This window comes from Pomacea canaliculata, linkage group LG6, assembly GCF_003073045.1.
Source record: "Pomacea canaliculata isolate SZHN2017 linkage group LG6, ASM307304v1, whole genome shotgun sequence".
NCBI lineage: Eukaryota > Metazoa > Mollusca > Gastropoda > Architaenioglossa > Ampullariidae > Pomacea > Pomacea canaliculata.
The window spans coordinates 20,096,988-20,120,934 of NC_037595.1; the positions used below are offsets into that span (position 1 = coordinate 20,096,988).

General features: G+C 41.0%; 1 protein-coding gene across 6 annotated transcripts in view; it reads left to right on the forward strand.

Moving 5' to 3' along the window:
• The window catches only part of LOC112565740 (rho guanine nucleotide exchange factor 10-like), a 95,968-nt gene that overhangs the window by 23,895 nt on the left and 48,126 nt on the right, over positions 1–23,947 (forward strand). For 5 of the 6 annotated variants that reach the window (XM_025241431.1, XM_025241430.1, XM_025241429.1 and 2 more), the window contains 6 exons: positions 4,004–4,244; positions 5,873–5,969; positions 7,243–7,333; positions 11,791–11,836; positions 16,001–16,070; positions 16,581–16,683. In XM_025241431.1, the coding sequence (XP_025097216.1) occupies positions 4,004–4,244; positions 5,873–5,969; positions 7,243–7,333; positions 11,791–11,836; positions 16,001–16,070; positions 16,581–16,683 (648 nt within the window). Of the gene's footprint in view, positions 1–497; positions 560–4,003; positions 4,245–5,872; positions 5,970–7,242; positions 7,334–11,790; positions 11,837–16,000; positions 16,071–16,580; positions 16,684–23,947 lie in introns of those variants that run through there. The other variant, XM_025241434.1, reaches the window with a different exon arrangement.

Below are 23,947 nucleotides of genomic sequence, written 5' to 3' on the forward strand. Positions count from 1 at the left end.
GACGAGCTGTGCAGAAAGCTTGCATCCTAAAGAGTTTGCATGCAGTATGTTTTTATCCCATTCTATCCCTCACTACATTCCACCCACATAAACACACCAAACAAAGTGATGACATCCGTAAAGAATTTGCTTGACACGAACACGTTCACGTACAGCAACATGCATGCCTAAACACACACACACACACTTTTACCGCCTCTCACTTACAAAAATATTTCCTTGTGCGACCAATTCTAACACTCCAACATTACAATGTTACAATGTACCCACAGATGACATCGGGCAGCATACACGGCAGGTGCACATGAGATGGACACAGAGGTGGCAGTCACACTCCATTCCTGTCTTTGTCCCTGGGACCCCTCCTTCCTCAACCTTGTATACACATGACCACAATATGAGAGCGCCGCCACCCTCCCGTAGAGAGATTCCACTGCGCCACCGCGGCTCTCGGTTTGTCGGTCGGTCGCTGGTGGGAGGCCGCCCAGACCTGCCTCCGTGTACTCCGTGAGCAGCACGTGTAGTACCAGCCATGGACTTACCTATACCTATCATAACGGTAGGAAATTCTCCTCTTAGCCTTATGTTTGGCCCAAATAATTTATGATTTTTTTTTTAAACTCAGCATCAGTTCAGCCTATCCTTGCCTTTACTATTGTCTCGTGTACTTAGTACTTTACCTGTAGTACTTTACCTGTAGTACATGTACTTTACCTGGCTTATTGTCCGTCTGCTTAGTACTTTACCTGCCTAATTGCACGTCTACTGATAACCTTACCTGCACTATTTCTTTGATCTCCTATTGTTTTGCCTCATTACTGTTTCAATGTTTACTTATTTGACATTGTAGCTCAGTTACATATTAATTATCTTCGTCCATGCATTTAGTTGATGTTTCTTACAATGTCATCTGTTTGCTGCTGCTTGCTGTTTTGTTTTAATTTTTAGTTAATTAATGGTTAACTGTCGGTTTGTTTGAAGTCTTGTTGTCACAGCACTTAGAGCGGTTGTTTTTATACAGGGAAATAACTCTACAATATAATAATAATAATAATTTATTATTATTAAATTGTTGACTTGTATGCAGTATTATCTTCCCTGTTATTACTTAGGAGACATCATTGTCTGGGTTACATCATCGTATTGATGCGCTAATGCTATTGTGAGTCTTTAAGGTCCATAGCTGTTGATGTCACGTTACAAACGTCTTTCATTCTGCGTGCCCCACGTTGTCTCTTAATCTATTCAGTCTCTTCCACTTGACAATCGGGGTATCTTTATCTCACAAGAAAGCACCAAGGACAGAGAGCGGACGATTCGAGACGTTCCTGACCTTTCACCTGCTCGTCGCACGATGACGTGCATAAATAGCGTACTTGTGACGTCATACTGTTGGAGCGGGTGGTGGCCAAAAGCACGTGATCAAATACTTGGCATCTCTCACATACAGTAAATACCAAGCATTTTATTCGTGTTCATATGTCATTGTCCTTTATTATGTATAAATAATGCTGAACGCAGTATGTGACGAGATTTGTCTGATCTATTCTCCTCATCTTCAGCAATTTTGTTTGACCACGAGCGTGTAAGTAAACATCAGTACGAGTCTGAACTATCATGACAACCAAATCTTAACATTTCTCCTTCTGCCAATAGACCAGAAATGTTTAGCCAATCCAAAATTCATTGATCATTTTAAAAACAACGACCTTTGGAACGACGGTTGAAATCTGTGTGTTCCCAGAAAAATGTTGGCTATTTTGAAAAAAAAATCATCAATGTCGAGTTTCCTGGTGGCTGAGTTGTGCAGGATGTAATACATTATCGCGTGATTTGACTAGCGGAAATTCTTCTACCCTGTTCGTAGAAAAAGAGACAATTCCGTTAACCGCACCATCGGGAAGACAAAATATGAAGTCGACGTGTACACAGCTCACGTCATCACTTCGGCTAGAGGTCTAGTTCTCTTTGGGGCGCCATTGTGGCTTCTCGCACTGGTCGTCAGCTGGCTTGTACTCAAAGGAACATGACGTGATGGTCAACAATAACAACATCAACAACAACAACAACAACAACAAACAACAACAACAACAACAACAACAACAAAGGTTCGAAATGGGGTGTCAACGTTCTTATCCTCGCTGACGCCAGTAAGGAGGTGAAAGTATTTGAAACCAGTCCATAGTAATTTTTGTGCTGTTGTGTTAAAAGCGCTTCGGCGATATTCTTAAAAGTGAGATATAATTCAAAATATATATAACGAAATAATAATAGTGTGTCAATTGATAATACTGCATTCAAAATAATACTCATGACTTTGCCAAATGTACTCGAGTTCAGAAGTAAGGAGTTCAGTTCTGCAATACTGAATAGTTATGTGTCTTTACTTCGATTTTAATTTTATCGCAAATTGCCTTGGAAGTCAATGACGGGGACGTGTTACCAACATCCCTCTTACTTTAACTCTGTCTCCGCCTATGACTGTGCGTACTTGACTTCATACCAGACCGGATTTTGGATTCTTTTTCCTCTAACGCTGTTTTCTTTTTCCTTCTGCTTTTGCCACGTGAGCGTAAAAATGAGCATCAAAGTGCGTCAGACATGTTTTTCTTACATGTGCATGGTTACTGACACTAGTCGACGTGTACACCTTTACATGCCTCGTGCAATGGATATCTGCAGAAGTGGGAGTCACTGTAATCATACCTCCTCCAGTCTACATTTTTTCTGACCTTCCTTTGTGCCCGATCTTCACCTTTTCTGCTAATCTGTCAGTCTGTCTGCTTTCCTATCTCATTGCCTGTTGTTTGTGTGTGTGTGCTTGTCATCCTGCTTGCCTGCCTTTTTGTTATCTTGTACGTATGCTCTCTCGCATGCCTGTTGGATTACTTTTTTTTTTGAGGATGCATCTACGTTGCAATTGTGAATATATTTGTATATTCATCTGCATAAACATGACTGTCCCTTTGTTTGTGAAAGCCCAACTAAAGACCTGACTTATTCCAAGCAGTAGTTGCCACGCACTTGGCGAGGTAGATGCACACGACTCGCAAGATAACTCGGTGGAGCAGGTCAGATCGTTGATGATAAAAGGACACAGCTGCTGCTGCTGCTGATTGTGTTCAGTCCCAGGTCACACTAATTGTCAACACGACAAGCCACTCTCGTTACCAGGGTCGTCTGGTCGGGTAGGAGGAAACAAAGCTACCCGACAGCTCTCAGTGCAGGTGTCTTGATCTCTTTCGAAAATAGGAAAGGAATCCAAGTCCCATGGTGTAGGATGCTGACATTGTTAGTCACACCTGATCGTGAGATGGTGTAATTATAATCATCAATATCATCTTTCAAGGCACCTGCGTTTTGCTTAAGTGAGAAGATTGTGTGCCGCTATTATGTTTATTATTTTAACAGAGAGGCAAAACGTTCTTTTTAAAACTTGACAGAGTGATACAGTTTATATGCAGATTTTACTAATAACGCATTACTTTTGTGAATTATCTAAAATTATATAAAATTATTTACTGATGATTTATGTTGTAGACATTGTCAGACTCCACATTTCTGCAGCAGGCGTTTTGAGTCCTTTAGAGTCGTTTCTAACAATTTTTAGCTACCTAAGATGTGAAAAACTTTCCCAGCATGCTCTACAGAACACAGTCTTTACCCCACAGCTTCAAGCACACTGTGAAGAATTAGAACAATGCACTATTAGTTCTGGTGGTTCACAGGTTTCCAAATGTAAATAAAATAACATACAGATAAAAGGCTATCAGTGCGAATAATCAAAAAGTTGCAAAGGACCAAGTTTCGTAGATTACATGATTGTACGACCACACTACTTTAGACCGTCCCTATCGAAGATCAAAGTTCTGGATTTGAGTTGTGTTTATTATCTGAAAGGTAAAATAAATTTACAGGTTAATACATCGATGTTGACGGCTTTTTTTCCTGTTTGATGAGACTGCAACTTTACGAAGGCTTACAAGTGCCGTGAATGTTGCAGATAACTGGTGAGGATGAGGTGGAGCTGAAGTCGTTGATGGGGGCGGCCATGATGCAAGAGCGTGTCAGCAGCTATCGCGTCATCGTCTCCTCCACAAAGTCATTTCTGCGCATGAGCAGTAGCACCTCGGCCTTCCGCTCTCGCTCGTGTGAGAACCTGGTGCAGATCCAGCCACCTGGCTCCTTTCACCTTTTCCACTCTCACCTGGAAGACGTCGAGTCCACGGATGAGGCAGCAGAAGGTGAGCGCCACGCTGTGTGAGGGCGTGTCAAATACAGAAAAAAACGACATTTATTACAAGTACGAAATGTTAGTAGACGAAAGAAGAGTTCGGTCACCTGTGTGGCTTTGAAGAACCTTTCTCTCTTAGTTTCGAGTACCATTCTTCCAGCTTGAATGAGTAAAATTTATGTAATTATTATCTGCTTAACTGACCTGTAATCATACTGGTTTTTGTTTGTTTGTTTGTTTGTTTTTTGAGGGGATGGGGGACTAATGTAGATTTTGCCGGAGTTCTGGTCTGTCCGTTTTTGTTGTGGTGGTAGGCAATTGTTTATTTTTTAAATCAACTTTAATTAATAAAGAACAGATTGGTGTCTTGTCAACGCATAAGCTTGTATTGCCTAGTCGCCCCAGGAAAGTGTCATTTCGTATGTGATCAAACTTGTGAATACTTTAGAAGTGATGACCAAGAGTTTGAAATCCTCTTTCATCACTCCACTAGCGATGTCTTACACTGACGTTGAACGAACAAAGAATCAAAGGTGGGGGAAAGATTCAGAAAACAGTTTAATTCTTTTCTGATGTCACCGACAATGGTGTACGTGTCGACTTCAAAGAACAGCAAACGTGTGGAAAGACAATCGTGTGAGAGAGAAAGCAAGAGGGGGAGGGTGAATGAGAGATATAACAAGAGAGAAAAAATATGGCAAACAGGAAGCTTGCACTCATGTGCGATGACAAAAATAACTACAAGACTGTGTGTTTAATACACAAGAAAGCTATCTCCCCTTTTCCACCTGCGGACGGTGAAGAGGAGAGAAGGAGCATCTCACAAATACCTGACAGCCATCTCACACCCGTGGTGCAGCATCAACCCACGCACGCGCCCAGCCAGCGACCTGCCCGCACGAGTCCGAGGCTGTGTCTGCCCTCTGACCTTTTCCCCTATCCTAAGCTTTAGGATAATCGCTTCACGAGCGCCGCCTGTGGGGGGTGGGGGGAGATCACTCTGACACACGCCCACGCTAGCACACGCTCTGAGGTTCCTACAATCTTTATCTTAGAACACCAACAAGGTATTCCGCCATCCCTCACATCTCTTCTGGTCTGACATCTTGATAAAGCTGGGATGTGTTAGAAACATGCATTTGCCGTGCAAGTGTGTGTGCGCGTGCGTGTGTGTGTGTGAAGGGGAGATGACCTGAGGAGTGCACAGTGAAAGATGTCATAATGATCGTGATAAAGCTGTAATGTATTGTATTAGAATGTGCTAGTTAGTGATGGTGGTGGGGGATGACGGAAATGACTTAAGGAGTAGGCAGTGAAAGTTCTCATAAGTGACGAGAGAATAGAGATGTTATTGTTTGTTGGTATTAATAGAGATATCAGATATTATTGTCTCCTCTGTATTCTGTGCGCACGAATGCGCACGTGCTGTAAGTAACACGTGTATGTGTGTGTGTGTGTTATAAGGCTTTAGGAGAGAGTGAGAGAGAAGAAAAAAACCAAAAATAGTTCTCTTACTTTCAAGACACTTTAGCAATGATTACCAACTGACTGATACTCATTCACTCGCGCTACTTTAAACACACACACGCACAGAATATAGGCTTAATGCAATTACATTTTCTGGTCTTTATTTGGCAGATGACAGACTGAGGGTTGTGACAGAGATGCTTCAATCAGAACAGACTTACTGTGATAGTCTTCGGAGCCTGTTTGACAACTACGCAGAGCCACTCAGGTACTTCTAGACTTTTCTGTTTCTACATCTTGGCAATGTGATTAGTTACACTTATGTTTTAGAATATAAGAAGTATCATGAGAGGGTGGTTGTCCTGTTAAAGTGTGTGAAGAACCCATCTCGTATGGTTATTAAGAATTTCCACAGTCCCATAATCTTTAATGTTAATAAAAGAAATGTATTATAGTTTGTCTGTTACAAGCAAGATGGTCACACTGACGAATGGATGCTAAGTATATTTACTGCTGGCAGCGAAATAATGTTTTGATTGAAGTCAAAAGGGGTTTCCACAGCACTAGAATCACCAAGAACAAATTTACAATAATAACACTACAAGAAAGTAAAGCCTTCACTTTGTATTGAAGTAGATAAGCCACAACAATAAGATTGATGTGAATGAAGACGAGCAAAACGAGTCCCTTGACAGCAACTGGCTGTTTACGCCCGCTGTAAGAGGATGAGGGTGTAAGCAGATTGGTGGATGAGAACAAGTCCAGGTCTTGTTGCTGTCGCCGCCTGCAAGACAAATGGTGTGTTCTCACTCAGGTCCAGGCCCCTGTTCCAATCCATGTTTTCTTTCTGTCTAATTAGTGCCGCCATCAGTCAACGCCGATTAGCAATTTGTTCTGACTACATGTCTACAATGGAAGGATTTTCTGACGAGAAATGAAGTTGTAGAGGGAAGAAATAAAAATAAAGAAACGATGGGTCACGCACGTGTATACACCGCACGTGCTCTGAAACACATGTATAAATACACACACTCACGTACACCCACGCAAGCACAGGCACCAAGAGAAATAACTGAGAGGTGTGGGACAAGAAGAGAGAGAGAGAACTCACCCTAAGGAGATTTATTCAAGCTTGAGATTGTTGTAAAGGAGCTCTCAACCCACGCGCCGGGTGGAAGCTTGATTGGTTCTGTCAAGTGTTTCCTTTGCCTTGACTATTAAGTGGGCGTGAAAATCGTGCATTCGATTGCACGGTATCCTGCTGACCTCTCTATGATCTTTGTCTCTCCCTGTCGATCTCTTTCTTCCTTTTTCTGTGTATATCTTTTTCTTTCTCTCTGTTTGCGTACCTGCCTCTGTGTGTGGTGTGGTGGTGGGTAAAAGAAAGGTAGAGAGGGGAATTATGAAGACTGATAAACAAAGAAAGAAGGGAAAAGGAAGGAATGTAAAACATTTAGAAGAGAAAAAAAGGTAACAAGAAAAAAAAAAAGAAAGCAAAGTATATCTTACTTCATAACTTTATTTTTTCCTTTTTACGACAGGAAATTCTCTTCACTAGAAAAGGAAGATCACCAAATTCTCTTTGTGGGAATGGAACCAATTTACTCCATCAGCGCTTCCCTCGTCAAAAAAGTAAAGATTTCGCTTTTTTGTTGCATAAATTGAATATAGTGTTGTTTTTTTGTTTGTTTTTTTTTTCAAGGCTTCAACGCAGAAGTATGTAGTTATTTTTACAACTTGTTTTGTAATCAACTTTTCTGGGTGCTAATCATCTTGTCACTTTTATTTCCCTGTGTCATTTATTGCTCTTCTAATACCTGAAACTAAGTCGAGTTTCCTCTCCAATTCGTTCATTGCTCGAATTTCATCGGTATTAAGAATACTTTATGTCAGTGGCCCTGACCTCTGGCCTAGTTGCGGGATAATTTATTATCGCGTGATCAACCACTTAGAGTCTATAAAGCTCATTTGGAAGTAAAGCAATCATTAGGCATATGATAATTGGATCGGAATGAACGGGGTACATCTGGAGGAGGTACAGTCTGAAAACCTGGGTGCCACTATTTCCTCAGACGATGGCTGTGCACCGGACGTTGGTCTCAAAATCACAACAGTGATAAGTGCTTTTAATGGTTTACGTAATCTGATAAATTGTTTGACACTTGACTGTCATTTTTCGTTATATTCGTGTAAACATTCAGAAAACACAGCCACACACATTTAGCAATATGTTAAGAAGGAACTTAAGAAAGGTGGTGGTGGTGTTAATGCATATTGTCTACTGTAAATCTTTCTTTTAATGAACAACATGGGGAGACGACCGATACTGCTTTGTTCCTGAATGATCAAATAATAGTTATCTCCCTTGTACTTTTGAGCTTGCTATGGAATTATTTCCAACACCATCCGTGTATCAATCATTGTGTTTCAATAAACTCTAACTCTCTCTATATATATAAGCTTTTATTCAGCTTCGAAATCGTAAACGGTATACATACACACGACTTTACCAACGAGTTGACACGCTATCAAACACACACACATATATATATATGCTTCGGTTATAAACGTGTGCTGACAATGCTGTCCCTTTTTCAGTACAATGTCTGTAAGATGGAACACAATGATTATTATTTTTTTTAAAATGACGTTTCCTTGCTTGATATGTGAGACAGTCATGGTGGCAGTTACGTCGATTATTAAGAGTCGCAGCGAGAGGATAAAGTCACGTGAGGTCGATGCTAGGGAGAAGGTCAGAGCCTAGACAATAGTAACGAGGTACTAGTGAGCCAATAACTTGTCACATGAGAGTGAGTGATGTCACCGAGGACTGAGACACTGGCAATAGGCAGTAACTAAACAAGAGTCTGCACGGTCGTTAAAATGTCATCTCAGGTCGGGGTCGAGAGATGTCATAAGCTGACGACGATCGAATTGCTAGGAGGGTGTCGACCGCTCTCATATGCATTTTATTATCTTTGTCTTTTTATTTATTCTCTTTTTAGTATCACTAGTCTGTTTTCTTTATTATCACTGTGTTTTTCTTCGAGTGCTCTCCTCTCTTCTCAAGCGTTCGTTCATTATTTCGTCGTCACCCTCTTTTACTACCGCGAAATAGCGCCCCAGGATATTTTATTTGAGATACCCAGTGTATTTCAACAAAAGCCGTAGTTTTACCAGTTCCTTCAGTAATTGTTACCTCCTTGTCATTAGTGACTACCGTCAACGAACAAATGATTCAGATATCGTATGCTTGTGTAAACAGAGCAAATTAGGAGTGGAAAAACATCTTATTTGTGAGTCAGAAATACTGAATACTTTTAAAAGGCTAAAGACATGGGGATAATTGACAAGCTTAATGTCATATTAGAACGAGTGAAAGAGAGTACTGAGCCCCAACAGTGACGGAAAGATGTGAGCATTCATGCATGCAATCGTGTCTGCGCGTACATGTTCGCTTGGATAGGTACTGTGGTTTGAGACTCTCTTACCTGTTCACAAACATAGTGATCATCTTTCACGTCCGTTTGCTTGCTTAGGAGGCTAGAAGGAGGAACAGACCTACACCACATAGATCTGTGGCTAAAAGGGAATGGCAATCGAACCCATTGATTTGGTTCGTTGATTTATGTGATATGAGACTATTGTCACCCACCTGACAGTTTTGCAATTTAAGGAGTGGAGAAAGATTTTTTAAAAAAACCAACTACCCCCAGGTGTCACACCTAAGATATATATATATGCGTGTGTGCTTCGGGACGAGCGCTAAACTCAATGAATGTTGGTGACAGCGCTTTGCCACCATGTCGTTACTCAGTAACTGTAAGTCTGATTCTTGTTTGAATCGATGAGAGAAACTATCGGTAGGTGTGAGGTAGCAGAACAGCATCGTAGCTGTCTCGAAAGGAAAACTAAATAAAGAAACGAGGTCGAACTGAAGTTGACATATACATGACCCCTGACCTACAGGAAGGCTACACGATCGGTGCCACTAAACATAAAGTTCAGTGTGTGGCTGTTTTGTTAAACCACGAACTTGTATAATTGGACTGGTGGCAGACGATTTTTTTTTTCCAGTTAACTACTGAAACGAGGCATGAGACTACAAAGCTTCCGGTTTAGTCACATTCATTGTTCAGGCTCGCCGAGACTAACAGCGGAGAACTTCTCTACAAGCCTTGGTCTTGGCAGACAGACAGCAATCCACCTATACACGTCCATAATTAGACACTTCAGAGACCGTCAACCAGAGACTATAAATAATGTTATTTATGGTGATGCTTCAGCACAGTTTACAAACTCAAGCTTCACACGGCCGGCTGTCTGTCTGACCCTCCACAAGCTCTCGTGCCCTTGGAGTCACGGGTTGTTGAATAACCGCCATGAAAGCCTTGCTGACTGTACCGTTCACGGTTGGTTGCTAACGGCTTTCACCCTTTCTGTGACAAAAGTGAAGTCTTGTTCGTCACTGTTCGCTTCACTTCCTACAGTGAGTTTCTCACGATACCTGGCCACTTCCATTTGAAATCTCAGGCTCAATGTCATGTTCCCATTTAACGAGGCAGGGAACCGTGACATCATCATTGTACACTTTCAATCTGTAGAAAAGGGTGTTTGATTCAGACTGTTTAAAAACAGAGTATTTACAAATAAAAGAATAAAAAAATATACACATCACTCTTCAACATGACCATGTGTGTGAATAGTTCATCTTATTTCTTCCCTTAGGTTGTCTTTGAATTATTTCCTTTCTTCAACAAATCTGCAAGTCTATTCCAAACATAAGGAACTTCTTATACCGACAGAAGAAGAGGACTGAGGTATGTCATCATACATTGTTTTGAAGCCGACATTGTAAGCACCACTTCCAACGATTCAAGATGGCGTGGACATATCATTAAAGTCTAAGTCTATCCCTACCCTAAAATATATTTTTCGATTGAATGGCACAGTTCATGTTTGTGCTGTCAGGATTATTTCACTTCAGGAACGTCTGCGGTACAAGAGTTAACGTTTGTCGATGTCGCAGGTCTCAAGAAACGTTCCCGACCTTTCATTGGCGACATTAAATATAACTCAGTGCAGTTGTTGTATTGTGATCCTGTTGTTTAGTCCACGAAGTATCGACGTTAGTAGGGCGGAGACCTCTTGGCGTCTGCTCCTTACACACACACACCCTTCAGGGCCATTGAGGTGAAGGGGCGTGTGAGTCGTCCTTAGCTAGTCTTCAATGCTAACGGCCATACAGATGGCGGCGAACACCCTCACCTGACAACAATCAACCTATCAACCTACCCGAAAGTCACCGCTGCTTTCCGAATGTGTATTTGATTACTGCCCTTTGAGACCCGACCATGAGTTGTCTGCGTCGTTTGACTGAAGAGTTACCTGTGACAGAGTTGGCGGGTCTGTGGTGTGTCGTCAGTGGATGTACAGTGGTTGGGGGCCGATGAACTCGTGTAGTGACTGTTGGTGACAAGTTTCTGTACAGAATTGTGTATACTTTGCACAGCAGACTGCATGTGACTGGGTTACATCCAGTATCTGGTGTGAGTTACTGAACTGTTTTCTTAAATTTCGTTGCAGTTTGGTTTAGAGTGCTACTAAAAGGAATGTTTCCAGACCTGGAAGTAGTGGGGTCATCGTCTCCAGCTATTTCAGTTATAGTTCACATGTAAATAAGGTGGTTTCACTTGACCATAAAAGCCTCTTAGCATTAGTATGGCGCATAATGTAAATACAGTAATTTAGCTTCTCGAGCTTTTCTGACGAATCAATGTGTACTTATGTTAAAATGGCTTTTCAGTGTCTATAATTTTCGCTATTTTGCTATATTCATATCGTTTTGCTTTGTGTGTGTGTGTGTGCGCGCGCCATTTTGTGTGTATGTGTGTGCTGTTTTTTTTTTATAAAACGCCATGAACTTGCTCATAGGGAGAAAAGTCAACATCAACTTTATTTAAAGTTAATTTTATCATTATTTTTGAAAATGCAGTTTATATAGAAAAATATAATATGTACATGTCTGTGTATATGTTTATATATATGTGTATATTTAATTTATGTGTGTGTGCTTTATTTATTTATAGCTAGAGCAAGCCATAGAGATTTGGGATTCCACTTCGACAAAAATAGGTAAGTAAATTTGCTTTTTGCTTTAACGGGAATCGTTGTTGTTGTTGTTATTGTTGTTGTAATTGTGGTTGTGGTTGTTATTTGTCTAGTTTTCTTTGTTCTTTCATTCTTCTCCCGGATGTTCTCGCTCAATACATCAGCGAGTGACTGAAGGCAGAAATCACGAGTAATAGCAGTCAGTGGCGAGGAAGAGTTTATGCTCATGCCTATACTACCATTCATTTTACTAATTGGCTTCATTACCTTAACAATTCTTTAGACGTTTTCTATGTTTACACCGTTTATGAGATCCATATGACCAAACTTATGTGTCATTGCTACCGATGCCTGTGTAAAAGAAACTCCGTTGTTTCCATGCAGTCTTCAAGGCAGCAATGCAACATTTGAAAGTAATTTATTTTTTTGAACATTGATGAATATTACCTCCAGACATTAATTATGCTTAGGTGTAACTGAAATACTTTAACATTGTGATGGCAATATTTCCATCTACACACAGCTTAGTCTTTAGTCACTTTCAAAACGCACGTGTTGCTGTCCTCTACTCTGTCAGAATTTCTCTTGGGTATCCACCCCCCCCCCCCAAGTTCACTGTTCACGCGTCGCTTCGTCACGCTTTCCCCTTGTCCCACCTTTCTTATTGTACTCTCCTTGGTGCCAGCGATCATGTCACTGCATTCATTAAACCTTCAAAAGCCATCCATAGCGAATCTAAGACTGGTTGTTCTTAGGAAGGGAAGGCTGTTCCCAGTGGAAGATCATTCTTATTTAGAGTTTACTGCCTGCACTGTCTACCTTTGAGTGATGTTAGAATGTGAATACTGCAGATAACATCTGTCTGGGGTACATCTGCTATAAGATTCGACGTTTCATCAGCTGTATTATTCTCTGCAATAATCACCACAACAAAAATGATGATTATTGATGATGATTGATGATGAAAGACGCTGTCCACAAATCCATTTTCTCTCTCGATTCCCTCTGTGCTGTAACGGCTCATCAGTTAAGACGGTCTCGTATATGTAAGTGTATTCACTTCTTACGTTCACTCCTTTATCAACATGGAAAGTTCTCGTTACCTGAACCCAATGACTTAAGCTATTTAAAGACAGTATTTTGATCAGTCTAATGCGTAATAAAGTTGCACCTAAACTCCTCCTTAATTATGGGACGACCTATGTTAAGACGCTTGTAAACTTCAGCGCCTGCAGATCATCTGTCTGCCCCCCGGGGTATGATGACCTGAACATGTACCCGCTCGTCCTGGCGTGATTTGCGGGTAGTGTGAGTGTACCCGCTCGTGGCTTGGAGGTTTTCACACATCATTCCCACCGGTACGTCAGACATTACCTTAGGAACGTCAGAGGGGTTGTGTGAGATGTGTGAAGGGATTTCCTTCAGCGTGAAGCGCTGCCCCCGTGACTGTGACTCGGCGATAGTGTGACTCTCACGTGACACGGTGAATCAAAGGACGAGCCACCTCGGAGAAGTTCTTTGTTCTTTGGAACTAAGTGAAAACGCATCGTCAAGTAAGTAGTGGCGACCGTGCGTGACCTCCCGGTGAAAAGTTCATCAGAGCATAACGAAAATAAACAGAGGCCCAAAGGATCCTAGCTCCTACCAGGAGGATAAATAAATGAACTTTTATGGTGGGAAAAGCGTAAACAAACTGTAAAAAAATAAAATAACCCAAGTAATTTGCACGTAAGAAGACTCACCTATAAACAAAAATTGAGCTAAAACAGTTAATTAACAGCAAGATTTTTAAAGTTATTTGTAAGCAGTAAGATTTAGTAATTTAGTAGGAGCAGTTTAGGAATATTCCTAAAATGACTTGTAAGCAATAACATTGCCATATAAACTTGTGAACGGAAAGATAAGTCAAGCGATCTGTTGTGTGGAGTTTCTGTGATGCGACACTTGGACCCTAGGGAGACCACAGATCCGGCGTCTAGAATGAACCTTTGTCACTCCACACACTGCACTTCCTGTCAACCTCATTTTAATTCATCTTAACCACCTTCCCTTCTATTTCCACGTCTACAAAAATCGCCACAGTGTGACCCTAGTGGGATTTCAGGTGGCCACATTTAGCATGTTAGTAATAGTCAGACGAGTGACCTATGACCTTTTGGTCATGCGCTGATTGATGGCAGTTTCTGATAAAAGCGAACCAGCAGAATAATTCAATGCTTAGCTGCAATGTTTTGTATTAATACAACAGTGAGAATTCTAAAGCTAATTCCTTGGATTTGAAAAAGAAAACTGTTCATCATTTTTGTTTCCTTAATGTACGTATTGTCTTTTATTCTCAAAATTTATCTAAATAACAACTTTTGTTTATGGCAGTATCTTATCAACCTACTTTGTATACTTATACGCTGACCTAATAATGTAACACGTAATGCAAAAGAGTTTAGAAGAAAAAAACGATGAGCTTAAAATTAAGAAAAATCCAAAAATATATTTATTTTGCTTTCTAATAACCCCATATGAAAGTGTTGTAATTATTGTTCAAGGTATGTTTGATTCATTAGTCTTTGTCCGCCCCGCTCTTGCTGATAGCTTTCCTTGAGTAGCTGTTTCAAAAGCAGGGAAAAACAATTACCCGAACAAATTCAGGATACACATGCAAACCCATGCGAAAACAAATTAATCTTCAAGAGTTTCCTTCCTCCTCACAGGCGGCAAGTTCAAAGGTTAATTTACAAATGGCGGATTTGTTAGGTACCCGTGAGAAATCATTTTGTGGGTTTGTGCCTTTGAATAGCATGAACAATGCAATTGTCACAACGTCCATTTTTAGATTAATTTTCTTCAACCAAAGAAAACAAAGAAACAACCCCCATGGTGCTACTGTGCGCCATTCAGTATACAACAACTGAGAAGGCTCACAGCGTGTAGAAGAGGGAGGGTTACTAATAAACGAACAGCCAGGGGCTCCCTTTAATTGACTTTTGCTTTTCTCCTTTCGCTCTCGCTCTCTTTCACTGTCCACAAAGGACAACAAGCCCAGGCTTGTCACTGTTCACTTGTTTCCCATGAAAAACGTAATCATTTGCTTTCGTTTCATGTTACCTCCCTCAAGACATTCTTCTCAAAGTCCTTTCAAACCCTGTTTTTCAATCTCATCATTTCGCACAAAAAGATTGCCAGAGCGTGGGATGTTTTAGCGGTGACGTAGCCAAAATATGACACCTGGCCTTTTCACTGGCTTGTAGAAAGCCAGGTATTCTTGTAAATAAACAGTATTGCTTGCTTTTTTGACAAGCTGGTCCTCTGTAAGATGACTCCCCAGTCGGGTGGAGATGTGTAGACTTATACAACACCCTTACCTGAAAACGGGATGTAAGGTGCAGAAAGCATTATTGAGGTAAATATTTGGTGAAGTGCATAAAATGTGTAATCGAAATGAAATAACTGAACCAGATAGTACAATGTTTTCACAAGATTGACAAAATATGTACATGCTGCGAGTGGAAAAGAAAGATAGAAATGATCTTGTTTGCGTGTGCATGTGTGTGTGTGCTTTGGCGGCCTGTGGGTGGTGCGTTCGTGCGTGCCTGTTTTCTAATAAAATAGAGATGAGAAAGAGGATAGCGTGAGGAAAGACATAAAAGAAGAGGAAGGAGTGAATATATTACCTGCAACCATCTTGTAAACTCCTGTATTTTAGACGTCTATCAGATACATGATTCTGCTTATTTGTTTAGAGTCATCTTACCAGTTTGTTTTGGGTTGTTTTTTTTTTTTTCACGATAGTAATAGTATTTGGTCCGCTACCGAGTCCTCAGTTCTAAGAACCGTAACTCTTTTATAACAAACAGTTCTGGCAGACAGCAGTTTTCTCCCCTGAAAGGCCCCAGTTATCTGTATTCAACAAAGAAAAATAAGAAAACTATAAGCCGATAACAACAAAGAGCTTGGAGTGTAAATCTTAAGTGAGTGCTGTGCGATACAACCTCTTTTTTAAGGGATTATTTCGCTATCTTACATTTTAAAAAAAATTTAGCGCTCGGTTCTGACATTTCAAAAGTGACGAGAACACTTTTAGTGGATGTTACGGGGAAAGTACAGTACATACCCCTCCTCCCCCCCCCCCCCAAAAAAAAAAAAAAAAAAAAAATCTGATTTATCGTGACTTCATTTTCTTTTGTGTCCCAGGAAGTTTTTTCTCCAGCAAGTTCTGGAGTGTTTACGAAGCCTACTACGAGACGTGCATCCAGGCAAAACAGTGAGTGTCGTTCACTTGGTCCTCATGCAGCCGTTGTGTAGCTGATGATGTCACATTCAGTCACATGTTTTCTCACAGGCAAAATGATAATGATCATGTGTATCCATTTCCTCACGTGCACACATTTTACTATATCTCAATTCACTCTGTCTCTCCTCTGTCTCTCTGGGTCTTTCTGTATGTTTGTGTTATGAAGACAGTCTATGTTTACTTGCCAGTGCTGTTGTTATCACATGCTTAGATGCTTTGTCGTATGGTTTTCACAGACGTACTTTGCTGTTTAGAACTCAGTTGTAAAAGCAAAAAAGAGATAGAAAGAGAAAGTATTCGTTTTTCTGTTCGTCCTTTTTCTTTTACTGCTACTTTTAAAATTTTATTATTTACTCACTACCATTCTACGTGTTATCTAATTGATAAAATTGTGTACACCAATCAATCAATCAATCAATCGACGAATCAATCACGGCTACTGACATAACTAACTTACAAAACTATCCCTCATCCACACAGATTTCTAGAGGTGAAGTTGAAGACAGACAAGGTCTTGGAGAACTTTTGTCAGTTGCGGGAGCAGAATGGATTACCTGGCCTGGAGGCGCTTTTGATGTTACCGGTAAGTCTTGATTTGTTGTTTGTCTTCTGCAGGAAAGGGCTCAAAGGTAACAAAAGTGCGTGCCCATCATAGAAAATTGTGTGTGTCTGTGAGAGAAGAGAGAAAGAGAGTTTTTTTAATGCAGGTGTGAGAGAAGGTGTGTGTGTGAATATGTACATGGATTTGTCCATGTGTTAGCTTGGGTGTTAGAGGGAAGAAAAAGGACTCTGATGACACTTAAGTATCAGATTCATTAGTTATGAAGAAGAGGTGGGGGACCTTATTTACTGCCCTTGACAATTTGCGCGTTGTTACTGTCATCTTACAGTTGTAGCGGACAGTCACGTGTCATCTGTTACGATTTTGCTTCGGGGTTTTTATGTATAATTTTACTTTAAGTCATCCTTGCTTTTTTTTTATTTTTGTTTTTCTTCGTCTGCTTGTCTGCTGAGTTAGAAACGTCCTTGAGCTCTTCGAGGGGAAGAAACACGACACGAGTGAAATGTTCTTGGGTTACCATGGAATTTTAGGGTGCAAAACATTCCAAACATTTTTACTGGGTATCTCACTGTGACCACGCTGCCAACCTACTGGGTACCACCGGGGTCAGGGGCCAGTCGAGCGAATCGAAACACTATAATCACAGATGACCATATGCTCATGTGTGACGAGCGCTTTATGCATATCATCAAAACAAGATGCACATAAAATCTAGTAAGCTTGAATTTGGAGGAAAGGGTTGCGGGAAAGAAATTCGTTGTTGACAAGTGTAACGGAAACTTGGAAGTAAAAAGAGCTGGCAGCCCCAGTGGTGTAGTTTTCCTCGGGAAACCCTAACCCTAGGATACTGTATCATTTCAAGCACATTTTTCTTGGCTGACGCTAACATATACATCCTTACTCGGGGATTTCCCGTGCTTTTATTTCTTCGTTTCTCTTTCAATGCTTTATGTTACATTTATCGGCATGTTTGCTTGTCGTCTTTCTGTTCATCCATCAACCAATCCACCCGTTCCATACCTTCTGCCATACAAAGCTCTACCAACCAATAACTCCAAGAACTTATATCTTAAACGTCATATTGAGTATAAAAATAATTATTCTCAGTAAAATCTAATTGCTGGTTCATTATTGAAATGTTGTGCGTCATTGTGGTCGTCATCAGAACACGTGATACTCGACTGTTAATGACCATGAGCTATTTTCGTTTCGTTTTCCGTTTGCGACTAGGTGGCCAAGAAAAGTAATACTGCCAGCAACATATTTGAAATGCCCCATGAATAATAACACTAGTGGCGGGGTCTCGGGTGAGCATGAAAGGAAAGCGGCAGGTGAGTGAATGAACCATCGTGTTTCTTTGTCAACGCCGCTGCAGCAAGCTGACGTCACGACGATGTCGACCATGAACATGGTGGAGTGAACTGAAGCTGTTCTTATCGACTGTGTTACTGTTTATTTGCTATTATTCTACCTTGCTTACAGACAACTTCGCTTTAAGTTTCTAACAGCCTAGTTGGCTTTGTAAACCTGATTGTTTCGGTAAACAGAGAGACAGACTGACTGACTGATAGGTATATATTCAACAAAGATGAATCAACTTATTACGATCGTGAACAGCAAGGTGATTTCTATGCTCCGCTAATAGAAAATATTTGTATAAAAGAAATGCGTCTACCGCAGGTATTCATCCATTCATACTCTTTCAATCTCTTCCTTTCATCTCTGCCCAGATATTTGATGATTTTTATACCTCAGTCAGGTGCCTGCAAGTAATACAGCCTAAGAGTCTGTTATATTTGCGAGTGTCGATGTGTGTACATCTTTCATGAACCTTTCAGTTTGTAGTCACAAAGAGTTAGCAACAAAGAACCTCTCTCTGAGTTTTCAATTACAACTACTGACCTTGCCCTCCGTGTGAGGAGTCATTTCTATTGAGACTGTTTGTACAGGAGGGAGCGGACTTCTGTATCTTCCCCCAGCCTCCTGGAGACTGAGACACGGATATCATTTCGATCTTATGGAGGAGATTTGGTTGTGTAGTTTGTATCTGAGCTCGACCAGGCAGCAAATAGTTCCCCGGACGCCCAGGACGCCATCTTGATGATCGAAAAAACTTAAATAATTAATTATTCTTTAGTGAAGTTTCTCCCTAAAGATTCACCTGAATTCTTTCGACTTAACTTGAAGGGACTTGGCAAGAGAATTTTACCGCAAGAAAAACAAATTCTGTAGGCATTATATTTACATGATTTGTTGGTCTAAATAACCAGCCTGCCCCTTCACTTACCAATTAGCTAACGAATGAACCAACTAACCAGACAGCAAGCCATTCAGAACCGTTAGTAGTATCGAACCCTGACCCATTGACCCAAACTACAGCATTGTATCTGAATAACTCATAAGAATTGAGAATGTCTTAGTCGGAACTACTCAAAAGAGCTGTAGATGCTTTCATAAGTCATTGGGCATAGTTGTTACATCTGACAAAGAAAGAGCGAAAGAAAGAAAAGGTACGACCCGGTCATCGATTTAGGCTACGATTCGGATCCTTTCTGGTAAGGTTGTTTATTGCTGTTTAATTTCTTCTTTTTTAAAAAAAAAAAAAAAACTTCACGGGGTATTGTCCTCACAGAGCTGAATTGTTCTTTTGTGGTCGCTGCACGTGTGTGTCAGACCTCACTCACTGTCGCTTGTGGTTGATGTCAAGTATTCAAAGAACGCAGTCGCCGTTAGAAAGAGAGAACAGCTTTTATTTCATTGTTCCCGTGTTAGGTTATTGGCAATAAATCAAATGTAACCAAAGGTCGTTAATGTAGTGACGTTCTTACATGCTCACCTATGTTGGAAACGCTAGCATAGTGTTACTTGTTCGTGTCCTAGCCCTCCGACACACGTCACTGTGTATACCACAATGCTTCTTTCTTGTGTGCGTGTTGGTTTGTTTGTAAATAATTTACGAGACCAAGAAGCGTGCGTGTAGCAAAGTGTGTCTGATTCAAATCCACACGCAAAGGAACGAGTGAGAGAGAGAGAAGGGAAGAGACAGGAGGTAGACAAGCATTCACAGAATGAGACCCAGAAATCGGTCAGCTGGAACATGAATACTCATTCAAAGAGAAAGCAACATGTCAAAGTTTAATTATACTGTTTTCCAATTTCGCTTATCAAAGTAAAATTACAGAGGTATCAAATTACTAATAGCTGGGTTAACTAGCATGCGGATATTACTTCTCCCTGTTGTCTGACAGAGACAAGAAGTCGCAAAGTCCTGAAGTAGAGTGACAAGACGGTGAAGTACCTGGCATGCAGTATATACTTACTGCTGTACTGCAGGACGTTACTGCGCTGTTATCTCGCGGCATGCTGGCGAAACCGTCCGTGTCACCACATGGGAGCTAAGAGGGACCGTTTGCTCACATTTTACTCATTCCTGGGTAAGATTTTAATCCAGTCCCTCTTCTAGCTGAAAAATAACATGCATCAACTGAAAAATTGAAGAATAAAGTCGGTTTACTCCGAATAGTTCCACAAAAAGTTTCGAAGCAAACATGTAGTCGGTGTACGACCGGTTTGTCGTCTGCTAACGGGAGGGGGAAGCGGAATAGTTGGGGAAGGAAACTAGGTTAACACTCCTTCCTTTCTTCTTCTCTCTTGTTCACTTCAGTCTGTAAACAATGGAGTTAAAGTTTGACCAGACAAGACCAAGGGAACTGGTTTTTATAGAGATACAAGTGTACATTATGTTACTCGATCATGTGTGTATTTAGGAAGAGGAATACAAGGATAACGGAAAAAAAGCTTAGAAAGTGTTAATAATATCCTGGTGGGCAGACCACTCATACCGTCTGCGCGAAAATTTATGTGTTTGTTATGAACAATTTGACAGTAACTCTTCATTAATAAATATCGTCCTTGCACTTCAGATGTCCTGTACTTCTAACGCCGTCTGCTGACAATTTCTAACACACACAATCACGTGGACAGTGTGTGCGCATGCGTGAGCAGGTTCATACCTGTCTTACTGCTGCAGGTAGTTTATTACAGAAGTGTACTTACTCAATACTGGAGACAACAGAGAGGACAGCAGCCGAGCTTCCCTTGACTTTAGGCAATAGGGTTAGGAACGTCTGAAAGATGAAGAGGACTGATAATGTTACTTTGTTGGTGAGGACTGGACTGTCTGATGACAACACGACCAGTGCATACTTCATCATGCTGAAAATGTTTTTCTCTAATTTTATTTTTTTATTTTTGAAGATACACTTGTATACTAAATTCTTTTATCGCCCACTTGTATCCGCAGTTGTTCCGAATAAGATAAACGAATACAAAGCAGCGTATGAACTGTATGTTTACCGATGTTCCCTGTTTTTCCTTCTGCACTGTGTGTTTACTGATATTTTGTGTTTTCTTTCTAAACTGTGTGCATGCTGTTTTCCTTCACTTTTCTGTCGTTATAGTTACAAGGATATTTCCTCTCTTTTAGCCTTCCCCAATCCCTTATAGTGACTTGCAAATTTACCAAAATAGCTCGGGGTTGAATGAACAATCTTGAACCAGTCTTGAATGAACAATCCAAAAGATAGTTCAGGTCTACTGTAGGTCGTGAAAGGTCATCAAGAAACAGTGCTTTCGCGTTCCAACGGTCCTGTTAGCATTTTCTGCTTCTCGAATCTTAGTTTTATTTATTTTTTTTCGGGATGGTTTATGATAGCCAATACCCACCCACGCTAACCCACATAGTTAGACCTCTTAATCTTAGTTCGCTGTCAAAAGGTCAGTCTCTTCCGTTAAAGTGTGAAAGTCGTGAAGGTACGTGAGGTGTCCTCAAGGTATTTGAATGGCAGTGCTTATCAGAACAGCGACCTGCATAATCTCGATCACACAACTCGTCCCTGCGCCCTCCAGCCCTCCGAACCCCTCAGATAGCTGCTAAACAATGTCGCCCTTCGTATTCTCCACTGTCTTGTTTACACTGTCTGATATTTTGAGATGTTTATCCTATGGGGTTTGGAGAAGGTGGGATGCAGTACAGTCAACAGACTTGTGATAATCAGTGAAGATGGATTTTCTTGAACAAAAATTCAGTTTAGAGAGGGTTTCAAATCTGAGCTCAACTATTTTCGGTGGTAATGAGCGTTTAATCTAAAAATAGATGAACTTTTTGTAGTGAGATGTTGCAGAGATAACAGAGATGTGTTTGGGTTTGTCCTGAAAAATCCGTGCCACCATAGTGACGTACCGAGTTTTCACCTGTCACGGAGGCTGAGTGACGAGCTGGTCACACCTGAAACACGTGACAGCTTTATTTTTCTTGTTGTTTTCCACGAAATGGAAATCCCTGACACAAAGTGAATAAGTCATACATCTAAGGGCGCATTCTTCATGTGATGTCATGTTTCTTACTCTGCTTCTGAGTATTAGACACGTCTAGCCACTTTATACACCGATGTCATCAAGACACATCAACTCCGCAAAGCTAACAAGTATTCATATAAAGCAGAAACAGAACGACTGAAAGCTGTCATGATACTTTATGTTTATAATTTGTTACAGGCTTGGAATGGGAATAGAAATATTTTTACAATAATTGTTTTATATGTCTGCTGCTTTGTAATAAACTCAACATACCTAACTTCCATTAATACGACGATAAAGACGATCTGGAAGTGGTGATGGTGGTGATAATGTTCCTGTGACTGATGTTGAAGATAATGTTTACTTCATACCCAACAATGTCGCTCTCTGGCTCGAATGTTTTAATATCAAAAGAATGTGTTACTTTGCTCTGGGGGGCTGCTTGAGAGACTGTCATTCAAACACCACTTACTTGTAAAAGCTAGTTTAATCTTTATCTTGATTTTTTTTTTTCTGCCTGCGGACGAATAGTTAAAGATGGTGCCGCCTGGACCCTTTGAACCGCTGTCCGTGCCGGTTGAGATGCTAAGAGGCCTAGGGGGACTCATGCCATCACGCAGCCCTTGTCTCACCTGTCTTCACACTCCTTTGTGATCCTTGTCACCAGATTGCACCAGCGGACCCGTCACAAGGGTCTCGAAAAGTTCGCAGGGAATCTGTCGATGTTGGTGGATGTTTGGTACGTGGTGGGACGGGCATGCGATTGCCCGCACATGAGAAGCGAGACAGACATCCTTAATTGTCATTCCCATCCCCAGTTAGAATCCCTCTACCCGTGTCTGTGAGACAATCTCTGTCTCGTGTTACCAAGCGACGAATAAAGACGAGAAGACGAGCACGAGAAGTGCACACCCGCCACCCACACCGTGAGTGCGAGGAAGGATAATCCAACACGAGTCAGCCAATCAAAACAACAAACACTTGCCGCGAAGCAGCTTTCAAAAGCAAAGGTCAAGTGATTTAAAAGCGTTGTAATGGAGCGCAAGGGAGGTAAGGAACACAATGACTGACACTTGCTAGCTTTGGTAAACAATGGTAATCCAATGTTGTTTGGCTCATCGAGTGGTCGGCACAGTTCTTCCACCAAAACCGTAAAGTGATCGGCTGTCAGAAGTGAGTGACCAACAGACAAGCAAACTCTTAGGTATGACAGGGAAACGTTCAGATTACAAATGTGAAACGGCACTTGGTTAGAAAGTGAGAAGGCGAGTAACTACTCAGACTAAACCACTTCACTGTCTGTCTCCAAAGACGTGTTTGATGACATTGTCTTCCCAGTTGGGAATTTTGCAATTAGGCTACGTAGATGGCAGGTCGGTTTGACTCGAAAACATGCTTTTACCATAATTTTATTTCAGTAATATTGTTTTCTTGACTGTCGTGGTGCTTTTGGGAAAGTTTTCGAACTTTGCCGTGGTACCAGAGAGAAGTCGTCTTCAAGTTTTCAACCGTTGCCGTACTTACTTCCAGTGAGAAGTCTCTAACCATTGCCTTTCTTGAAGCACCAGCTGCTTTCTGTAAGTCTTCGACCGGTTCATTTGCACTTTGCCTCATTCATCGCCACATTCGCGCTTCAGTGAGCACATCGACCGTCTTCCTGCTACACTTCGTCTATTTTTAACAAGACCATCAAGGTTTCGACATTTGTTGTCCACGGCAACACGCGCACAGAAACTTAAAAATAAAAACACAACCTGTCAGACTGCATCCCAACAGAAGGCTTCTCTGGAAGACAGAGCTGAGCAACGAACATTTTTAAAGAAGAGATAAAAATATGCAGTGCAACCAATTATTTTGTCCTCAGTCACCTTGCAGATGAGGATGATAATTGTTGTTGTTATAATAATTATTATGTTTGTGTGGAACT